This window comes from Mchenga conophoros, linkage group LG10 (assembly GCF_057382185.1).
Source record: "Mchenga conophoros isolate Kocher_MC1m ecotype Shallow Benthic linkage group LG10, M_conophoros_male_GT1.1, whole genome shotgun sequence".
NCBI classification, from domain to species: domain Eukaryota; kingdom Metazoa; phylum Chordata; class Actinopteri; order Cichliformes; family Cichlidae; genus Mchenga; species Mchenga conophoros.
The window spans coordinates 29,497,498-29,520,198 of NC_140535.1; the positions used below are offsets into that span (position 1 = coordinate 29,497,498).

A 22,701-nucleotide genomic window follows, 5' to 3' on the forward strand; every position below is an offset into this window, starting at 1 on the left:
ATGGTCAGGCCAGGCTGTCCAGTCATTCTGCTCCATATCTTCAGCATCTTTGCACACACAAGAGGTATAAGACATGCAAATATTGAGCTAGCATACCATTCTCTTCCTCAACTCTTACAATTTGATGAGCTCTTGTACATTATTTTTCAAGGTAACACTCAGGATACGCTGTATCCGTATGGACCTGGCCATAGGGATCTAGAGACTCCAAAGATGGACGATGGAAGTTCTCCTGAAATTACTTTACTCATCCCCTTTATTTTCTTCAATATCCCTTACCGCTCTATCTATGTAAGCCCTGAATTCCACAGTCCTTCAATCAATATCTTTAAAGCTAACTAATGCTGGACCATGAAACTGAAATAAAAATCCTCTTCTTTCCTCTCACAGGTCAACAACAATGGTGTAATCTCCTTCAACGTGCAGGTTAGCCAATTCACACCAGAGGCTTTTCCCCTGAGTGACAGCAGGTCATTTATTGCTCCACTCTGGGCAGATGTGCACAATGGCATCCGCGGAGACGTGTACTACCGGGAGACCACCGAGCCAGAAATTCTCGAAAGGGCAACACAAGATGTCCGGAAGTATTTCAAAAACATGCCCACCTTCACTGCCACATGGGTCTTTATTTCAACATGGCACCAAGTCACTTTCTATGGAGGAAGCCAGACAACTCCGGTAAAGTTTTAACTCTGGCATAGTTTGAATTCTGGTCATTCACTTCCACCAGTATGTGGATAGGAACTGGCTGATCAAAAGGGGAAAATATGCCCCACGTGCATCTGCTTCATCTTCATCTGCTGTATTTCTCATGTGTACACAGACTTTGGTACTGTATATAAATGTGTGAGCCTCAATAATTGCCACCTGGTTGCCATATATGATTCAAACACACTCATTATAAGAACTAACATGCCATTCAGACATAATGCTATACACGTGTGTTTGAGGATATTTTATGGTCCCTATGCAATTTTCTTTACCATCCCAAAGAAAATGAGGAAGATAAAATAATGTAAATACGTTAGGTTAAGGACCTGTCCAGGGTGTACCCTGCCTCTCGCCCTACGACAGCTGGGATAGGCTCCAGCGCCCCCCGCGACCCTGAAAAGGATAAGCGGAAGCGAATGGATGGATGGACGTTAGGTTAAGTGTTATTTGTAGCTATATTGTATTTTTTTGTTAGATGCATGTAGTTTACCCAGCTTAGCTTGCTATATTTTACTTTAGACTTCTCAAATCTAGCCAACATCTGTTTCTGGACAAGTAAACAGTTATTTTGCAATTTAAATGTAATTAATGTGTTTTGGGTGGTTTACCTGCAGAGTGAATTACTAATTCGAAAGCTTACAATTCATCCCCAGCTCACCAAACATGTCTGTAGGATCCATAGCAACGGCCATGAAGTGGCAGACCACGTAAAGTTACAGAGCAGTGTCACAAACTGTGTAACAATCGCCAACGCTCTGATGACTCAGTGAATGCAGAGCTTCAAATCGCCATTAACATCAGCACAAAAACTGTTACTGGGAACTTCATTCAGTGGATGAGCAGCTCCTGTTTGTGTGTTGGTGGTCCACTACTTTAGTCCATATAGTATATGTGCAAAAGGGGCTCATGCAGTAAAACCTGCACCACTCAATAATGTTTTTAACCAGCTAAAACTGCCTTTTTCTATCACATGAATAGGTTTTTGTATAGATAACACATTAATACAAATTGAATTATGAGGCAGGAGCAAAAGTTAAACAAAACCTTTTCAGGTATATTTATTAATAGTTTATCAGTTTAACTACAAAGCAACTCACTACATTGTTCTATTTGTGTGGCAGAAAGCTATCCACGATTAACCCACCAAGTTGAAAATCTACTCGTTTTTGGCAGTTAGTGGGTATTTATTTCAGACCCGGTGTGTGCCTGTGTGTATGTGAAACAAAAAGACTGCTGTGTGTATGAATGGTTGAAAGTAGCTTGTTGTGTCAAGCTATGTTAATGGTTAGTAAGGTTAGATAAGTGCCATATGAGAGATCACTTTTTAGAGAAACACATAAGAAAATATCCAGGAAGTTTTCAACTGTTTCAGTTTGTAACAAGGTGGGCAATTCTCATCACTGTACAGAGCAACATAATTTTAAAATGACGCTAAATCAGGAACAGGTTTTTTGTATTTAAGTTTCCTGTCTATTTTGTGGGTGTTAATTACATGAAAAAAAAAAGATTTTCATCCATTATACATTTGTTTAGTGTATATTCACTTTTCTTCTTTCTTAAAATCTTTTTAATCCATTTGTTTGATTTAAAGGTGAACACGTTCCAAACTGTACTCATCTCAGATGGCGTGGCATTCTTCAGTATGTTCAACTACGCCGAAATCACATGGAGCACAGGAACAGCCAGTGGTGGAGATCCATTAACAGGATTGGGCGGTACAACAGCTCAGGTATTCTCACTGTGCCTCCTAATTTCATAAGGACAATAAGGCTTTTCGTATACAGAAATTATCCTCTGGACATTCAATCTGATATGCCTCACAACTCTCCCCTTTTTAGTCAGGTTTTAATGGTGGAGATATTGGCCATTTCTTCAACCTGCCGGGATCGCGGTCAAATGATGTAGTGAACATTGAACAAACAACTAATGTAAATATTCCTGGGCGCTGGTTCTTCCGTGTAGACACTGAGCTGATTAATCCTGCCAATGGCTGCAGCTACAATGGCAAGTCAAACATCAAACACTGATAATGTGCATGCAGGTTGACTCTTTGCAAAGAATTCTTCACTAAAATTAGTCCATGAAATGCTACTTTGTTCTACATCCTTTCCAGGCCGTTACTACAGACGGGGAGAGATCTTTTGGCTGTCTGACAGATGCTCACAGCGGTGTCGCTGCCTCGACATCGATAATGAGGTGCAGTGTCAAGAGGCTCCGTGTGGGCAGCTTGAAACCTGTGAGCAGCTGGAAGGAGCCTTTTACTGCCAGCCCACTCGCACCAGCACTTGCGTGGTATTCGGAGACCCCCACTATCACACCTTCGATGGCTTCCTCTATCACTTCCAGGGGACCTGCTCCTACCTGCTGGCTCGGCCCTGCTGGGAGGTAGCAGGGCTGCCCTTCTTCAGTGTGGAGGCCAAAAACGAGAACCGTGGAGCTGCCTCTGTTTCCTGGCTTAGAGACGTCACAGTGGAGGTGTATGGTCACCGAGTTACGCTGCCAAAAGGAAGTTTTGGAACAGTCCAGGTGAGAATCTATGGATACAGAAGATAAGCACATAGCTGCGTTCCTCCTGGATACACTGTCTAGATATTGGTTAATGATTTCTACCTGTTCCCTTACCAAAACATCCTTTTTTCTCTCTTTAGGTGGATGGCTTGGTGAAGACTTTACCAGTCCAACTCCAGCTTGGTGCTGTCAGGGTGTACCAATCTGGGGTTGCCATTGCTTTAGAAACTGATTTTGGACTCTTGGTAACTTACGATGGCCAACATTACGCATCCATCTCCCTACCCAGCTCCTACTTCAACAACACTTGTGGCCTTTGCGGCAACTATAATGATGACCCTGCCGATGATCCCGTACTACCTGATGGCACTGTGGCAGAAAGTGTAGTGGAGCTGGGAGGCAGCTGGAGGGCAGAGGACACAGACTGGAGGTGTACAGATGGATGTGCACAGAACTGCAGCATGTGTGACCCTCTTGCAGAAGCTTTCTACTTTCGGTCTGACTACTGTGGGTTAATTAACAAAACTGATGGACCATTCAGGGACTGCAGAGCTGTTGTGGATCCTACAGCCTTTGTGTACAGCTGCGTTTATGATATGTGCAGCAACAAGGATAACATCACTAGTCTATGCCAGGCCATCCAGGCCTACGCACTGGCTTGTCAGGCCCTTGGTGTCACAATACGACCTTGGAGATCTCGCACCTTCTGTGGTGAGATTCAGTTTGCTTAATGCTAAATTTGACATGAAAGCACTTATCTACCATATGAAATCAGAATTAATTTCTTCTCCGTTATTGTTTCTTAGCTTGGTCTTGTCCAGACTTCAGCCAGTATCAAGTGTGCACAAGCGCCTGTCCAGCTTCCTGCTCAGACCTCACCGCTCCCTTGTACTGTGCTCATCCTTGCACTGAGGGCTGCCAGTGTGACCCAGGCTATGTTCTCAGTGGCAGCCGCTGTGTACAGCGTGAAGACTGTGGCTGTGAGCATAATGGCCTTTATTACCCCCTTAATACGACTTTCTGGGTAGGTCCCAGCGGTGAAGAAGGAGAATGTACCCTCCGGTGTACCTGTGGGCCTGCTGGGGAAGTTTCTTGTTTCAATGATTCCTGTAAGGAGGGTGAGGTGTGTAAGGCAGAGGTTGGCCTGCTGGGTTGCTACCCTCGAAGAGAAGGGGTTTGCTCAGTCACCCAAAACTCAGTGACATCCTCCTTCGATGGCACCTTCCTGTCGTTCCCAGATGACAGCTCTTATTACTTACTGAAGCTGTGCGCTCCAGTGCCAGCCAACGGCTCGATGGTGGAGGTGAAGCTAGGCCGGCGGTTGGTCAACAAAGGGCCTGCTTGGAAAAGACCTGTGGTAGTTACGCTAGCTAACGTGGAGGCACAGATGGGAGGGTTGGATTTTGATACAGTCAAGGTTAGTATTTCTTCATAAAAAGTAAAAATCTTGTGGGGGTTTTTTTTGGGATCTGGGAAAATAGCGAGTGGAGACTTCTGCACTGCCGCAAGTATATGAACAGATTCGCTTTTATTGAAACTGAAAACGCTGGAATTGTGATTTAGGTAGAGGTCTAAGCTGAAAAAACTAATTCAAACCCAAGCATAAGCAGTAGCAATAGAAATAAACAGCAAAAATAAATGCATTAATTATTTTTATCAGCCAGCAATGGTCATCCGGTAAACAAATGAACACAACCACAGTGGGACTACAAGCCAGTCAAGCCTACATCTACTATGAGTCCCATATCTGGAAAAATAGGAAGAGTAGCAACAGAAAGAGGGTCCTGGAATAAAATCTGTACCAAATCAAAAATGGGGATCACAAAGAATGCCATTTTCTTACCAGATTGGCCAGGTCCAGTGCTCCAGTTGCCAGCAGAGTGGCGGTGGAAACTGTGCTACTGTTGGCCAAAGACAAAGGAAAAAGATTTGTGGATATAATGAAGGAGGATATATATGCATGAGGTTGTTTTGACAGATTAATAGCTAGAGATGAGGTGAGATGGCAGCAGATAATCCACTACAAAGACCCCTAAAAGGAGCAGCCAAAAGAGGAAGAAGAATAAGTCGTAGTGTTAACAAATGGGTTGTTAAAAGAGGTTGTATGTGGCTAACAGTTAAAGCTGTTTGGAAAATGAATAAGTTCTCTGAAGTGCTTGGGAAATGATTGCATTAGCAATGTAAACTGTTAGCTAACACTATGAATGAACAAATTAATTGCTAAAATGGCTATCTGCAAATTAAAAAAACAACGTACCAATATTTTAACTAAAGGAATGCTAGCTAGCTAGCTAGCTAAAATGAACTGGAAGTTGTTAGGTAAAAGAAATAGATAAAAGGCCTCCAATATCTTCTGAACGACTGAGAAAACTTTGTTTTAGCATATTATATTAATGCTTACATAAAATTGTTGAAGAATTCTTTAAATAACAGAAACAGAAAAAAGACCCTCTTACTACCTGTGCACAGAGGTTTTCTGGAAATTCTGATCCAGGGAGCTGATTGGTCACCAGACAGTGAATTCATATCTTCTGATTTTCTTTTCTCTAATCTCAAACATAATCTGCCCCCAAGCGGGTCATGTCTTCAACTTTAGTCACAAAATCTTGCTTCATAATACACATCTCTGCTGTCTGTGTTGCTCAAAAATGTTAGCTTATTAGCCTATTAAAGGTTTTCTAAACATGGAAAAATGTATCTAACTTTAGCATCTGTTGACACAATAGTTATATATTATAGCCACATTAATAAACAAGAGAGCAGCTCTCTTTCTTTGGAGGTGTAATCGTTGGACGCTATGAAACTGGAGAAATTTAATAAAGTCAAACAGCCAGAAGCAAAGAACACAACTATGTTTGCAGTCTACAATCTCTCTCCAGTCATTAGAGAGCCTCATTAAAAGAAAAAAAATGTTTGTGCTGAACAAGGCTGATGTTAAGACTTAAAAATGATCTCAGCATATCATCATTTTTGTTTGCTTTTAATCACCTGTAATAGGCTTGAGATTTGTTTGAGGCAATATGAGAGTGTGACCATAAAAGCATGTCTCAGACATTATAAGTCTGAAAACTGCCATCTGGTTTTGGCATTAATTAAACTAACTAGTTCACATAAATGCACTTTGGAACATGAACGGTTTTTTAATGAAGGCCTTCTTGAGTCCAATGAAAATGAGGCTTGGAACCAGCTGAATATATTTCACTTTTTTATTTTGCAGGTGAATGGTGAACTAGTGTTGCTCCCATACGTCCATCCAATGGAGACAATGATGATATACAGAGCGCCGGGCAATGCAACAGTGGTGGAGTCCCGCGGTCTGCTTCGTGTCCACTACACACATCAAGGATTCCTCAATATCTCCCTTTCAACCCTCTTCTACAATGTTACATGTGGTCTTTGTGGTGTTTTCAATAGCAATGCAACCGATGACCTTCGCCTACCCAATGGACGCCAGGCAGAGTCAATCGAACAGTTCACAGACGGCTGGCGCTCCATTGCTGATGATCTTACCTGCAATGGCGACTGCGACGACCTGTATCGCATGTGCACAGACTTACGTCTTTATCAGAGCCCTTGGATGTGCGGCAATATCAACGACCCCGGGAATAGTTCCTTTCTTGCGTGTCACGCAGTGGTTAACCCCTCGCCATTCTTCAGGAACTGTTTGTATAACATGTGCGTGAGGGAAGGGAACCGCTCAGCCCTGTGTTCTTCGCTGCAGGCTTACGCCACCGCCTGTCAGGATGCTCAAGTAGGACTTGCTTCATGGAGGAGCACCACCAACTGTCGTGAGTAACCGTTTTGGCTATTACATCTATATAAAAGATGGACCATTACGTCAACCATTGGCTAGTGAGGGCCTGTTGTCAGGTCTCAAACTGAGCATTTTCCCTGGCGAGCTTGTTGTTTTGAAAGGCCATGTTACAAACAGCGGGAAATGACTGTAAAACCAAGGCATCCCCTAAACTACACACTTCATCATCTTCCATTTTTAGGCTAACAGGGACCATAAACTTAGTCCAGATGACTTCATAGCAGCAGCTGAGGCCATAAACATATATAAAAGTGATTACTTAAAGCACAAATGAATGGCACTGAACGAAATTTTTCTATAGATTTTCACACAGCTGGATTTCTTGTTGAAATCAGAGCAGTCACCTCTTGCTGGTCATTAGAAAGATCAGCAAGTTGTCGATTATCAAACTCTTCTCTGTAGATCCAAAACAGAGATGCATAGACGGACTAAATCTAATAATTAAGTAAGTAAAGTTTATTTATAAAGCCTTTTCACAGACAAGCATTCAAAAGATGTAATCAAAATAAATAAACACTGGGATGAAGCATCGTAAAATATAATCGAAAAGCAATAGCAATACAAAATCAAGTTAAGATCGCTTTTTAAAGAAGTCCACAGAGTCAGCTCATTGCAGTTGGGCTGGGAGACTGTTCCAAAGTCTTGGTGTCACAGATTGCAAGGTCTTTAATCTTTCATTAGGAAAAAACAAGAAATTCTGAGCCTGTGATCAAAGACTGTGAGCAGCAGTGTCTATAGTAAAAATTTGGTATAAATAACCTGCAGTGTGTCCAGACTATTTACCCCCAAACACATATAAATGAATTCTAAAGTCTTCTAGGACTTTGCCAAAACTCTGCAAGAAATATACATTACTAGCTAGTGGCTAAGCTATTGTTCTGTTTATCCATATTGGATAAGGAGGGGGGATCTGAAGAATATCTCAGCTGCCATAGGACATGGAGCAGGGTACACCCTGGACAGGTCACCAGTCCTTCGCAGGACTGAGAGAGAGAGACAGCTATGCACACTTACTTTGAAACCTAGGGCCAATTTACAATCACCAATTAACCCAATGTGCATGTGTTTGTGAGAGACAGCCTGAGTCCCTGGAGAGAAACCATACAGGTACTCTCCAGGGTAAATTCCACACGGAAAAGCTCCAAGCTGGATTAGAAACCAGGACCCTTTTTTGCTGTGAAACGACAGTGCTAACTACTGCACCACTGTTCCACCCCTTTGTTTGTTTAAAAAACGAATTTAAAAAGTTAAATTCATATTTTTTTAAAACAACAAAGGCTGATCATGACTTTTAAAAAGTAGAAAAAAAGAGAAAAAGGCTAAAAACCAAAAATAAACACAGTAAAAACTGATAACTCAGAGCCCAACAATGTATAATGTGTCTTGAAAACACATTTAACCCTCCTGTTTATTGTAAGTTATTATTGAGTTTTACCACCAGCACTGTTGAAAACTTTGTTCCAGTAGCAATAATAACAATGCGACTGGGTATTTTCATATATTTTGCATGAGAATTATAAAAGTGGATTGTCCCAAGAGGAAAAACTTCCTTATAACAGGAAGAAACCTCCAGCAGAACCAGACTCGGAGAGGGGCGGCAATCTGCCATAACTGGTTGGGGTGAGGGATGGGAGGCAGGATAAAATATACGCTGTGGAAGAGAGCCAGAGATTATTAATAACTAATGATTAAATGCAGAGTGGTGTATAAACACAAAGAGAGCGAAATGAAGTGTGTGAAGATGAAAAACACTCAGTGCATCATGGGAAGCGTCCATGAGCCGCGGTCTACTGCAGTATAACTAAGGAAGGGTTGAGGGTCACCTGATTCCGTTTTCTTTAAAAAAAATCCCAACAATAACTTAACCTAATATTTAACTATTTAATTTCATCTGTAGCAATGGTCTCTAGATTCTTTCTATCATCTCACTTGTTTGGAGCTGTTGTTTTATCTTGTCAGAAGGAAAGTAAAACTGGAACCAGTTACAGTGATTTTGTATTGTGACTGTGATACACAGTGTATTTTGTACTACACATACAGAGGATAACATAAAAACACATGTAAGATATTTGACTGAACATTGGCTTAAGTCTTGCTCTCCCTGACCTTCACTCTTCTTCAGCTCTTCCCTGTCCAGAGAACAGTCACTTTGATGAGTGCACCAGCGCCTGCCCTTTGACCTGTGCCAACTTGGACGACCCCGAAGAGCCGTGCCCCCTGCCTTGTCAGGAGGGGTGTCAGTGCGAAGACGGCTTCGCGCTGCGGGATGGCCTGTGCGTGGCGCGCAGAGATTGTGGCTGCATCTACCACAGGCGTCAGCTGGCCACCAACCAGACTTTCTGGACAGACTGGGAGTGCCAGGAGCGCTGCTACTGCAATGGCTCTGACAACACCGTATACTGTCAGCTCGCGCCGTGTCACCCTGAGGAGTACTGCCAGGAGAATGACGGCCTGTATTTCTGCCAGCCGCGCTCTGAGGCCCTGTGTGTGGCAGCTGGCTATGGACATTTTTTGCCATTTGGCGGAGTGCCGTTCGAGCTGCAGAGCTCTTGCACTCTCAGGATGGTCACCACCAGATGTGGGAGGGGGAACACGGCGCACGTACCCATCACCAGAACTTTTCCTCCATTTAAACTGGCGGTTCGTAACGAGGACAGAGACACGAGCCAAGCAATTTGGGTGAGGGGTTTTGTGCTGGAAGTTTATGAGTATGAAATTGAAGCATCTCGAAGCTACAGAAACACTGTCACGGTAAGCATTAGGTTGATATATGAGAATGTCTGTGCAATGAGGTAATCTTCAACAGATTTTATTTTCTTTGCATGCCCTGTGAAGGTCGAAGTTATTGCATTTGTGAGGACATGTTGTTTCTAATCAAGCCGATAGAATAACCAGGCAGAGGGTGAATTCCTCTTTGATTGGCTTAAGGTGGATCTAATTTCAATGGGCATCTTTTATCGGCCTGGATTTGGCTCAGACGAAACCTCGACCCTGAGCGACATTTGGACCAGGTTCACAAAGCGACTAAAAGATCTGAGGAGCAACATAAATGACACATCCACCCACACACTCGCTCACACACCCTTCTTTCTTTAATTTTCTCCGTTTCGCTCTCACTCTGACAATTATACTGAGAGGAATTCACAGAAACTCTTTCAGTCAGTCTTAATAGTAGCTGTTCACCACCTGGGCTTCCCCACATACTTGGAAAATATACAAGTCAGTTAGATTAGAGACTTGAACTTCTGTTTCTAGAAGTTGCTCCTGTAGGAATGATTTTATGTTAGTTGGGATTTTATATTAAATCTTTAACCAGTTTTACATGATTTCTCTCTTCACTCAGGTGAATAAGGAGCGACTGTACCTTCCCCTGAAGCTGGGCCCAGGAAAGGTCAATATCTTCACCTTTGGCATGCACCTCATTTTGGAGACAGACTTTGGCCTGAAGGTGGCCTTTGACTGGAACACTCTCCTGCTCTTGACTTTACCCCGCGACCTCTACAACTCCACCTGTGGCCTTTGCCAGGGCGTGCCTCTGTCCCCACCCACCCTTTCCACTACCGACTGGGGCATGGCCTGGGCGGAGAGGGACACCTTCTGCCAGGTGGGCTGCGGTGACTCCTGCCCGCGCTGTGGCCTCGGAGAGAAAAGCTCCCAAAACGACACCCCTCTCATGGTGGCTGATGCCAACATGAACGCTGGGAGCGACGATGAAGCAAATGGAGTCAGCACTGGCATACGTTTCCACATCGGTGACGGGCTCTATGTGTTTGTGGAGCCCGAGGCAGTGAGGCTGTGTGGGTTACTTGTTGATCGGTCAGGCGTGTTTGCACGGTGTCACAGCAAGGTGGCGCCAGCGTTCTTTTATCAAAGCTGCCTCCAGGACACCTGCTTGGATCAGGGAGCTCAGGATACAATCTGTAACTGGCTGCAGATCTATGCCAGCACCTGTCAGACCCAAGGGGTGCATGTCACCGACTGGAGGAGCGACACACCGTGTGGTGAGGAGATGTTTTTGTAGAGTTTTTCCCATTGTGTTATCACAAGATGTATTCTCCTTCTTAAAGTCACAGGCACCGTTTTAAGTTTCAGGTTTGTGTGCACCATTACTGGAGAGAATTTATAATTAAAATTAAGGCCAGTTTAAATGAATAATATTTACACGGACGTAGCTAGAAACCAGTGCCCTATGAGCAGCACTTGGAGACAGTGGGGATAAAAAAAATGACGTCTAACAGGAAGAAATCTCCAGCAGAACCAAACTCAGAGAGAGGCAGGTTCTAATGAGGAGAGAATGAAGAGAGAGAAAAAAGTAATAATAGCATATGAATGTGTGATGGCTGTAAGCTGGGAAGTAGAGGTGAAGTGCATCATGGGAGTTCCTCCAGCCAGCCTGAGTCTGAGAACCCACAGGCTATTATCCTGACTTGGCTGGTATAACCACCAGATAAAATCCAAATAAAAAAGGTAAAACTTCGTCAGCAGATAATAGTTATCTGATGCATTTCAGCGTGTACCATCCCTGTTTTGCTCCCCACATAGATTGTTTATCTGCATGCAAGGGAAGCTTGCAAAAGGACACCAGAAAACTTGTGGCACCAAAACCTTTTTTTCTTGCCTGCAGAGATTAATTGCAGAGGAAGTAAGGAATGGTTTACACTCACCTGATCCAATCCTAACTATTAAGTTAAGTTTAAAGAGAGTTTCTGCTCCATGAATCCAGACTTGGAGCTGGTTCCAGAAGCCTGGTAGCTGAAGCATCTGCCTCTAGGAAAAATAGATTGTGTGTTGTGAAGAAGCGACAGCGTGTCATCATTAATGGCTGTTTTAATCAAAGAAAGTAGCTCATCTGAAAAATATCAGAGAGATAAGAATTATCAGAAATGCAAAATAAATCTGGTTTTATCCCACCCACCTTATGCAGGTTTAAGATAAAATCATTAAAACCACAAATTGTAATTTTTAAGTTGTGTTTGTATATTTATTCTATAAGGAAATGAGCTACATCATGATAATTAGTGCATTTAAAACTGTATTTATATGGAATAGGTTCTTATTTTGGATGTTTTCTCTAAGCAGGGATAACCAGGTTTGAAGTCCACCTCAACCTTCTTACACTCCGAAATAATAAATAGTATAATAATAAAGATAAAATATATTTCACCCAAAGGGCCAAACAGCTGCTGCACATCTGCATGAGCTCTTGACATGGCCAGCTGTTTCTTACCCCTAAACACTAAAGATTTATTAACACCACAAACATTTTTAGAGTGGAGTTAGTGTCACTGTTAGCTAATATCTTTGCCAACCTGCCTGCTCCCAGTCCAGAGCTGTCCACCTAACAGCCATTACTCCAGTTGCATGTCAGTTTGCCCGCCCCAGTGTGCACCAGCCCGCGGCCAGAGGGACTGCAGCCAGGACTGCGTGGAGGGCTGCCAGTGCGACCAGGGCTACGTGCTCAACGGCAAGAGCTGCATCCTTTCTCAGAACTGTGGCTGCTATACCGATGGCACATACTATGAGGTCAGTCTCCCACCAAGCTCTATGTGCATGAATATATTATAAATGTTTAAATGTCTGGGTTATTTTGTGCAGTAGAAATATAGAAAGTATATAGAAAAATTTAACTAGACCTTTCTGGATCTATCAGTAAGTGCAACCATTAAGCTCTTAAAGTCCAAAATAAGTTGGAAGTTGCATGTAACCTTGGTTAAAACACTATTTGCAAATATAAAATCGTAAGAGTTTTTCTTTATTTTAGCCCAAGCAGCTTTTTTGGAACGCCGACTGCACCAAACGCTGCCAGTGCATTGGACGAAACCTGATCCAGTGCAATCCAAGGCGATGCAAGGCAGAGGAGGAGTGCACCCTCCGGTACGGGGTTCGGGGCTGCTTTGCCCGCCGCTCCCAGCAGTGCGTGGCATCAGGCGGCGGAGTGTTCAGGACATTCGACGGGGCATCGCTGCGACTGCCGGCCTCGTGCTCCTTCGTCCTGTCCACAAACTGTCACAAGCTGCCCGACCTCTCTTTCCAGCTCATTGCCAACTTTGATAAATGGAGCACGCCCAACCTCACCACCATCTCGCATGTCTACCTGTATATAAATGAGGAGAATATACTCATCTCTGGCAGCACTGTCAAGGTAAGAGGCTAGGTGAAGTAAAGCAGAAGATAAGCATAAAGAGAGGCCACACACTGTGTAGCTGTCTAACTCTGTGACTTTGACACGTGCACGTTTATCCCAGGATTACTTGAATCATGTTTCTTATGGTTTCTCTTCTTAAATGTCGCAAGTTGTTTGAGTGAAACAATACTGAAGATAAGTTGTATTGGAAATGAGTATAATGGATATATTCTGCAAAGGATGTGAAATATGCCAGGTAGGAGAAAAAGAGGGAAGAGAAGATTTGTGGATGCAGTGAAGGAGGACATGCATGTTGGTGTGACAGTGGTGGATGCAAGGGATAGGTTGAGATGATCAGCTGTGCCGACTCCTTAAAGGAAGTAGCCAAAAAGAAGAAGAAAATCATTTACTTTAGTTTTTAGTAAACTTCCTCTGTAGCTTAGTGTCCTGGGTTGTTGGTTGTTGCTAGGCAGCCAGGTTCTGAGGAAAAAATAACCAATTTTTGCAACTTTGCCGTAAGAAAGCTACTTTCAGCTACTTATTCATAAGCAGTCGTCACAGATCCAAAGGGGATTTGTTTATCTCTCCAGGATCGAACTGGGGATCGTTCACTTGTTAACTGAACGAGTAAATCACTACACGATGGAGCCACTTTGCACTAACTGTTGCTATTGCACAAGTTTGTTTTACTTTTTTCCATATTTGACATTAATTTCTGTATCTTTTCTTTTTTTCATCAGTGTCGTGATCTGAGACATTGATTTTAATCTTTAAAGCATTATCGGCCATTACCTGTGTTTCTGAATCATTATATAACATTAAATATATAAAATCATGGGAGGCCACTTTATTCAAACTGGTGTTTCAACCAGTTAAATGTTATTTATGTTTTGTTTTTGTCTTTACTGTGGTCACATTTAGAGAGCAAACTCTCCCACCCTTTCTGTGCACCTTTGGTGCCGACCAAATCAGCACGCCTAGATTACCTTCGTTACCAAGACGACACTGTGACCAAAAAAAGAAAAATATGATTATGGGATAATTGTACATGTTGAAACACAGTCAAAGATAGTCGTAACAGGTTATTAACTTTACACAGAAATATGCAGCCAACAACTTGGCCACATTATGGGGTGGCTGTAGCTCAGGCGGTAGAGCAGGTCAAGGTTGGTGGTTCGATTCCTGGCTTTCCTCTAGCATGCCAAATATCCTTGGGCAAGATACTAACCCCATGTTGTGCATGAATGTTACATAGGCAGTTCTTGTGTGATTGGGTGAATGAATTAGTTGTATAAAGCACTTTAAGTGCTCAGAGTAGAAAAGCGCTATATAAGAACCAGTCCATTTACCATTAGAGACCATTAGATAACAATAATATTTATATTTATAACAAGGTGCAATAATAATTAATGTGCAATAATAACAGTGTGCAATACACATACACTTATTCTTCTTTTTTATACTAAGTTAATATACTGTGTTGTGTTGTTTGTTACGTTGTGATGTGTCATATCGTGTCGTGTTGTGTTATATGTAGTGCCGACGTAGGACAGTTTTTCCAATTTCATTGTACTACTGTACTATGTATGACTGTGCAATGACAATAAAGAGTTATCTTATCTTATCTTAAAGTGACTAAAACCATCACACTATGAAATGGACACTCTATATACCGAGGTTTTTTTTTTTTGCTTTTCATTTTCACCACAGTTTCTTCCTCTTTTAATCCTGCTTTAATAGAAAAATTGCCTCCATCAGGAGATTTCTCCTTTTTGTTTATGTGATCGAGTTACTGTGTGCTGGCCATATGGCTGCGGTCAAAGACGCTTTAATCAACCTCAACAAACAGATCGGATTCAAGTCTCTCTCTTTCTTTCCCAAATACTTGAAAAAGTTCCTGCAGCCCAATTTACCAATTACCTTGGCACTAATAGCCTATTATATCTCCTCCAGCTCTGGACTTAGGCCATGTCAGTCAGCTGTAAGTGCAGTCACAGAGGTAGCTAATGACTGATTGCTTTAAACTGCAGCTCCCACTGAGTCTTAATCCTGCCTGATCTGAGTGCGCCATCATTAACATTCATTAATTTTATTGACTGCCTTAAGAAGCATGTTGGCGTTAGTTCTAATGCCCTGAAGAGGCTCAGATTGTCACAATCTTTGCTTCGGACTGTCTCTGTTCTTTTTTGTTTTATCCTAACAGCCAATCTTTGTATAAGAATGAAATCAGCTTATACCAATGACAGCCCAATTTTGTTTCCCACTCATAGGTGATCATGTTTAAGCTTCAATGTCAGTAACATGGCAATGTATTTATGTTAATATAACTACAAAAACATGGGGAATGTACATCTTTGATTGTCTTGCAGAGTTTTTAAAATGCTGCCACATGGTGTTACCACTACTCATGCTATTATATACTCATTTTCACACATGCAGCCCTAAACTACAGGAAAGTTTTCTTAAACTACCTGGGCTGTAACTTTTAACTTCTTACTCAGATATTCTATCTTAAGGTTTGCAAGCCCCATACTAAAAAAACAAAACAAAACATGCTTAACATGAGCTGTTAGTTGTAAAGCTAATATTATATACATGATTTAGAAATTATCAAAAAATGCATTACTTGCATTTGGCTTCTTAGAGATGCTGTCTTTAGGACATAATGGATATCAGTTAGTGCTGACAATACATTTTACCCAGCATTACCCCTCCTAAATCCCCAAATGTAAGCAGAAAAAGGACATCTAAGTAGGAGTGCCTCCTGGATTTAAAATGGTTTAGTTTGAGGTGCTCTGTAGTTCAACAATCCTTCAATATGTTGAATTTTTAACTGTATAAACAGAAATATTTCAGTCTTTACTATCACATTTTAGATGAGCTAGTTCAGAAATAACAAGGAGTTTGAACTTTTTGTAGTCTAAGTGACCACAAACATGGGTGACTGCTTTGCTTTAATCTTCCAACCCACTTTGTATCAAATGGAAGAGTTGTCCCTTTATTTCTGTCCTTTCAAAATAAATTGATAAAAATATGTACCAGAGAGGCAACAAGAAGACAACCCCGAGAAAGGAAATGGTTTCACAGGCGTTGGTCACAGACCACAGCTTTCTGCTTATCCTTCCTGATCTTTTCTCTAGTTTTGCTTTTAGCTGGTGTCCTTTTTCCCTGCTGGTAGCATGAGATGACACGTGTTTCGCATTTAGGTTGTGCGCCGCTGCAAGAAAGTTGTTGTTGTGTCTCCAAACATGATCTCGAGGGTGTGGAGGAGATACCAGGAGATGGGTTGTTACACAAGCTAGACAAGGCCACAGGTGTACATCCACCCAGAAGCAGGGCTGGCATTTGCTCCGTTGTGCAATGAGGAGCGTGACAGTGGAAGTATCTAACAAAATGACCTCCAGCATGTTTCTGGCACTTGTTCCATGAGGGTGGCCTGACACACTCTAGTGGCAACTTTGCTAATGGAAGTTACAAATATAACTATAGTTCTGTGAATTCACAGATAACTGCCAATGGCAGGAAACTACGTAGATGGGTCTCCTCATGATCTGCGCAGGTCCGGAAATAAAATCGCGTGCATGATGTGTACACTACTGAAGCATGTGTACTATAAATACTACGTGGTAGCTTACATCTGGTCTCTGGGAATCTTCTCACACTGAGACGTTTTTAGCCGCCAGCAGGTCTGACAGTCATCCTGGAATTCAGAGAATCATAGTTACCTTTGTAACTTCTGTTCTGATTCATTCCCCCCTGTCTGCCAGTGGGAGTAAACAATGCAGATGACTTGTACCAGTACTGTCACAAGGAACAACTTCCTGGTCAGCCAGCAGCAGAACAGCTGAAGCTAATGTGGGCTCTGAGGCCACATTAAGCTAGTAGAACCTAGCAAATGTGAAAGACGCTGCCCGGGATGCCACTGTTCACCAAGTAAAACACCACTCATTGACACCCAGTGTGGCCACACCGCTGATACAGTGGCAACTAACACCAGAATGGACCAGTGTATTTGCTGCTATCTGCACCTGTTTTACTGAGTTCCTCCTGTTCTTCCCATTATAACATATAGAGAGCTGCTCTAATCATCTGTATGGATGCCTTCCATACTGCACTGGAACCATGAAATTATTCACTAAAATTGACAACAAATGTATTAAATAGTGAAACAATTAAATGTGTCATTAAATATATGCAATAGGAATTAAATCATTTTTTAAAAAGTTTAAATGAAATAAATTAAATGTATGTATTTCGTTAATTAGCTAATTCCAATTTAAATTCATTAACACATTTAATTAATTATTTAATGATGTATTTATTTAACGCATTTTAGCACTCGAGGCCCTCCGTAGCCTTAATGCTGGTTACTTAAATAAAAATTTCTTGTGTCCCGAGTCAAAAATCTACATGTGTCTGCCTCTCCTGTCCTCACAGGTTAATGGCACACCAGTATCCGTACCATTTGTAACAGGGCTGATGACACACCTGTCCACATCTGAGGGCTTCATTGTCATCGACACACCCCAGGACATCCAGGTTCGCTACAACCACTTTAACACCCTGAGCATCACAATGGGCCAGCGGCTCCAGAACAAGGTGTGCGGCCTTTGTGGGAATTTCAATGGGGACCCCAATGATGACTACATCACCTCAAGGGGCAAGCCGGCTGTCAGCGCCCTGGAGCTGGCACAGAGCTGGAAGACCAACGGCATGCAGAACAGGTAGATGAGGCTCACAGATGGGGAGGAATTTACGGTCCATATAACCAGTTCTTGTAAAAACCTTTGGCTGTTATCCCCAAAATATAAAAGGAAAAGTTAAGGTTACCTAATCCATAAGCCATGCGTCTGCAAGCATGTGCATGTCTTAAACCCTGGATATTAACTGGCTGTTGCTAAAACATATCACTTGTGCAATACAGATAATAGCAAACGGAGCAATTCTAACAGGGCCTTTGCTCCTTCTTTGCTCGCGTCCTAATACCTTTGACAGTTGGATTTTGGTCTTTCTCCTCTAGTTGTGATGAGACCCAGTACGTGGCTTTGGCTCAGTCCTGTGACAACTCGGCCATCCTGGCTCTACAGAGTGAAGATGCCTGTCAGAAGCTCACCCAGCTCAAAGGCTTCTTCCAGCCATGCCACGGCCTGCTGGATCCCCGTCCTTTCTACCAGTCCTGCTACCTGGATGGGTGCTACAATCATCGCAAGGCTCAGGTCTGTGGATCACTAGCCGCCTATGCAGAAGCCTGCCGGTCCATGGGCACCCTCACGACCAAGTGGATCACCCAAGAGAACTGCTGTAAGGGCACCGTGAACTTCTCTCAGACTCAATGCCCACTGTGGAAATAAACACAACTTTGCACTTTACACAAATATAAACCAGCGCTAATGCTGAATTTACCAGACGTACTAAAAGTGAAAGTATTGGGTCTCATATATTATTGATTCACACATTATGAGCTTAGTTTGCTAAGATTTCCAGATTGCTTTCCATCAAGACCACTGTGTTACTACGATGAGACGTGAAATGTAAATTTGTTTGACTGCTTTGTCAGTATTAGATACGTGCATGTTCTTAAAAACTTTGTGCCTTCATCTGTGTGACAGTTAACATTGTGTGTGGACCTGTCTTTAGCAGAATGGATCTATGACCCCTGTGCAGGAGAGATCTGCAAAAACTTCACCTGTGAGCTGGAGAATGGAGGCGATCTGTGTGGCTGTCCGGAGTTACCCACCAACTCTGAAGGTGAGTGCTTCATCCAGCTGCAATCACTCAGTTTTAAATATCTGACACTCTCCGTGTTACTTGATTAGCCATACATTTTAAAAGCTATTAAAAAATACTTTTTTATTTAATCATGGCTATGGTGAAATACATGGCTAACGTGAAATACATGTTTTTGCAACATGCAAAAACATGTATTTCATGTCGATGTTTGTTAGGCGAGGATGACATCATCCAAGCGGAGGTGACCTGTAAGCATGCTCAGATGGAGGTTTCCATCTCCAAGTGTAAGCTCTTCCAGCTGGGCTTTGAACGGGAAGATGTCCGGATCAACGACGAGCACTGCGCTGGCATTGAGGGAGAGGACTTCATCTCCTTCCACATTAACAACACTAAGGGACACTGCGGTTCCATTGTACAGGTCAGTTTGCAATCGTCTGTGTTCCAGCGTGTTCGTCATCACTTTCGAAATGTGATAAAGCTCCCCGCATCTCAGTTTGGATCCTTTTAGACACTACAATGTAGTCGTCAACACGATCTACCAGGGGTCTCAAACTCCAGTCCTCGAGGGCCGGTGTCCTGAAACACCGGCCCTCATGAATCAAATGGCAATTCAGCCATTTGATTCATGTTACAGCAGCTCATGAGTGAATGAACATGGTGCAATAAAAGTACTTTAAGAAGTAAATTTTTCCAAACACTTACATTTACTGTATTTTCCGGACTATAAGGCGCACTTAAAATCCTTTAATTTTCTCAAAAATCGACAGTGCGCCTTATGTATGAATTCTGGTTGTGCTTACTGATCTCGAACCGATTTTATGTGTTACATGGCGCTCAAAAATCTGTTAAAAAATGTTTTAGTAGACTTTGACTTTGGTAAGCTACGAAGCCGCACCGCTTGATGGATTGTCGGAGCATTGCGGCTACCGTAGTCAGGAGCCTCACGAGTAATCTGGGTCCTAAACTCCGTCGCCTTCAGGTCCCAAAGTCAAAGGGCAGGGATAGCTCAGTAGGTAGAGTGGTGGCCCCATGATCGGAAGGTCGGGGGTTCGACTCCACTGAATGGCTACCCTGAGGTACCCCTGAGCAAGGTACCGTCCCTACACACTGCTCCCCGGGCGCTGCACTGGTGGCTGCCCACTGCTTCACTGGGTGAATGGGTTAAATGCAGAGGAACTATTTCCCTATGGGGACTTTTTTAAACGAACACTGCGACATCACTGAGAGTTAAAAACTGTCTAAATTCTTTCATCTGTAATAAAATGATCAGCATTGCTGCTTTACCAGGTTTAACAATTAAGCTTAACATCCAGGCATCCATGAAAACAGAATTTATTAAATTTAACAGAGTTAGAAGTTAGCAGGAAGTTAGCAGGAAGTTAGCTCGCTAGTTTCCACCTAAACATAATATAGCATGTTCTGACTGAGAGATTTCTGAAAAAAAATTCAAACTTACAGCTCCGCTATCACTTCCAACATAAATGAAGACAGAAAACTAAACAGCAGTGACGTTTGTAGGGTTGCTACATGGTGGCTAGCGACACAGCTATGTTAGCATAATATAAACACAGTGAAGCTAGAGGATGAATGCTAACTTTTTCCACTCAATAAAAGTTAACAGGAGAGTTCCCGATGGTTAGCAACAAATGCAATCACATGGCAGGATGCTGCAAACAGACCAAACTTCAGTCAGGAGAACAACTGAGATAATCCATCCACAATACGAGGTTAGTCATTAATGTACTGCAACAATGCGGGAATAGAGCAGCTGCAAGAGAATTCAGCTATAGTGAATCAATGAAGTGGAGGCAAGAAGAAGAATGAGTTGAGTAAAGTTTGATTATCTGACTGTTTTGTTTCACTTAATGCACCTTATAATCCGGTGCGTCTTATGGTCAGAAAAATACGGTACTTAAATTTAGTTGATTAGGGTTAGGGGTTGACATTTCAGCATGCAGTTAAGTTCTATATTCTTGCTAATGACCTACTAATTTTATTCAGGTGTGTTGCACCAGGGTCACATGGAAAAGTTTCGGGACACTGGCCCTCGAGGACTGGAGTTTGAGACCCCTGGTCTACACTATCTTGGAAGCAACATTTACAGCATTTTAACTGAAACTGCCACAACACGTGCCAATGAATAATTTTGTCACTGCTAGCTGGCTGGCTAGGTGGCACTGGCACAGACAACCTACCCCCTTCCTACTGGCTGAAAATTGTTTGGTAGACCCGCCCCTTCGATTGTCTACCCCTGCTCATCAGTGTAAAAGATCTTATGCACTCCAAATTTGATATCCACTTGTGGGAAGATTGGCAACTCATGAATGTGTTCCTCATGTGAATAATATTTTTCACTTTAAAGTGATCAACAGAGTCTTATAACTTCCTCAGATTGATGTTGCTTCTTTATATTTATTGCTGATGTCAAATTTTCTGCTTTTATAGACGTGCGTTAGCAGCTCCTGGCTCTTAAATCCTCATAATTCTGGCTAATTCTGGCTAATGTTTTTGGTGAATAAATTATTATTTAATAATTTAATTATTATTATTATTACTAAATGATTAGTTTTTATGATGTCTTCTGTCTGTACGATGTTTTACATTTTTTTGTATGGGTGAAATCAAAAGCAGCAGCTAGGATAATTTGTTCCTTTAATGTAGAAATTTGAAATTATGAGTCACCTACGCTTTATTTCTCTTACAGTCCAACGGCACACACATCATGTATAAAAACACTGTGTGGATAGAAAGTGTGAACAACACTGGGAACATCATCACCAGAGACAAGACCATCAACGTGGAGTTTTCCTGCGCCTATGAGCTGGACCTGAAGATCTCACTGGAGACTGTCCTCAAACCCATGCTCAGGTCAGGCAGCAGAACACAAATATGCACCGACAAGTGTGACACAACGGCTCAACGCTTGGATAGTCATTTCTTTTTCCTTTTTTCTCCAGCGTCATTAACCTCACCCTACCGACCCAGGAAGGAAACTTCATTACCAAGATGGCTCTGTATAAAAACTCCTCGTACCGCCATCCATACAGAGAGGGGGAGGTGGTGCTCAGCACTCGAGACATCCTGTACGTAGGCGTTTTTGTGGAAGGAGCGGATGAAAACCAGCTCATCCTTATAGTGAATATGTGCTGGGCCACGCCGTCGCGCTACAGCAGTGATCGACTCCGCTACATCATCATTGAGAGAGGGTGAGGTTTATTTAGTCCTGGACCAAAAATGCTCAAAAGAGAGGTGGGAAAAAAAAGATTTTATTTTATGTTTTAAACTCAAACATTTTTTTTGACCTTCTTTTTCTCTTAATGTAATCCAAGGTGAAGTTGAGGTGTGATCGGTGTAAAGTATGTAGCTCTTTATGAAGCCTATGGGTTCACTACAGTCTGCTGCTTTAAGATGACCTTTATAGTCTGATCCACACATTTTGAGAAAAAGAACATGAAGTAATAAATACAGTCACTGTGCATGCCCTTTGCACGCCCTCACTGTGCCGGCAGTGTCTCTGGGTACTTCCTCAACAGGCCACGCCACGGCATGTTAGTTAAATTGTTTTTTCTAAATTTACGTGAGGTAGATAATGTGCTTGAGGTGTTTAGAATAAAGCACTATGGATGTCACGGCCCAACGGTTTTGCATTATTTTTCGATTCCTTCTTTATTGTTGTAACTTTTGGGTTCCTGTTTAATCTATTACTGTTTTATTATTGTAGTAGTAAGTGTTGTTTCTAGTGATATTATTATAATTATTATTATACGATTGTAAAGTCTTTGATCCCTACTTTTACTATATAGTAATTCTAGTC

General features: G+C 42.3%; 1 protein-coding gene across 1 annotated transcript in view; it reads left to right on the plus strand.

The window, feature by feature from the left end:
• The window catches only part of tecta (tectorin alpha), a 30,435-nt gene continuing 7,734 nt past the window's right edge, over nucleotides 1-22,701 (plus strand). The window contains exons 1-19 of the mRNA XM_085289726.1: nucleotides 1-64; nucleotides 152-291; nucleotides 391-678; nucleotides 2,303-2,440; nucleotides 2,550-2,715; nucleotides 2,825-3,237; nucleotides 3,360-3,930; nucleotides 4,026-4,636; nucleotides 6,437-7,007; nucleotides 9,156-9,784; nucleotides 10,377-11,034; nucleotides 12,357-12,556; nucleotides 12,795-13,175; nucleotides 17,595-17,881; nucleotides 18,178-18,458; nucleotides 18,795-18,905; nucleotides 19,103-19,305; nucleotides 21,592-21,755; nucleotides 21,845-22,093. Of these exons, the coding sequence (XP_085145852.1) occupies nucleotides 1-64; nucleotides 152-291; nucleotides 391-678; nucleotides 2,303-2,440; nucleotides 2,550-2,715; nucleotides 2,825-3,237; nucleotides 3,360-3,930; nucleotides 4,026-4,636; nucleotides 6,437-7,007; nucleotides 9,156-9,784; nucleotides 10,377-11,034; nucleotides 12,357-12,556; nucleotides 12,795-13,175; nucleotides 17,595-17,881; nucleotides 18,178-18,458; nucleotides 18,795-18,905; nucleotides 19,103-19,305; nucleotides 21,592-21,755; nucleotides 21,845-22,093 (6,125 nt within the window). The remainder of the gene's footprint in view (nucleotides 65-151; nucleotides 292-390; nucleotides 679-2,302; nucleotides 2,441-2,549; nucleotides 2,716-2,824; nucleotides 3,238-3,359; nucleotides 3,931-4,025; nucleotides 4,637-6,436; nucleotides 7,008-9,155; nucleotides 9,785-10,376; nucleotides 11,035-12,356; nucleotides 12,557-12,794; nucleotides 13,176-17,594; nucleotides 17,882-18,177; nucleotides 18,459-18,794; nucleotides 18,906-19,102; nucleotides 19,306-21,591; nucleotides 21,756-21,844; nucleotides 22,094-22,701) is intronic.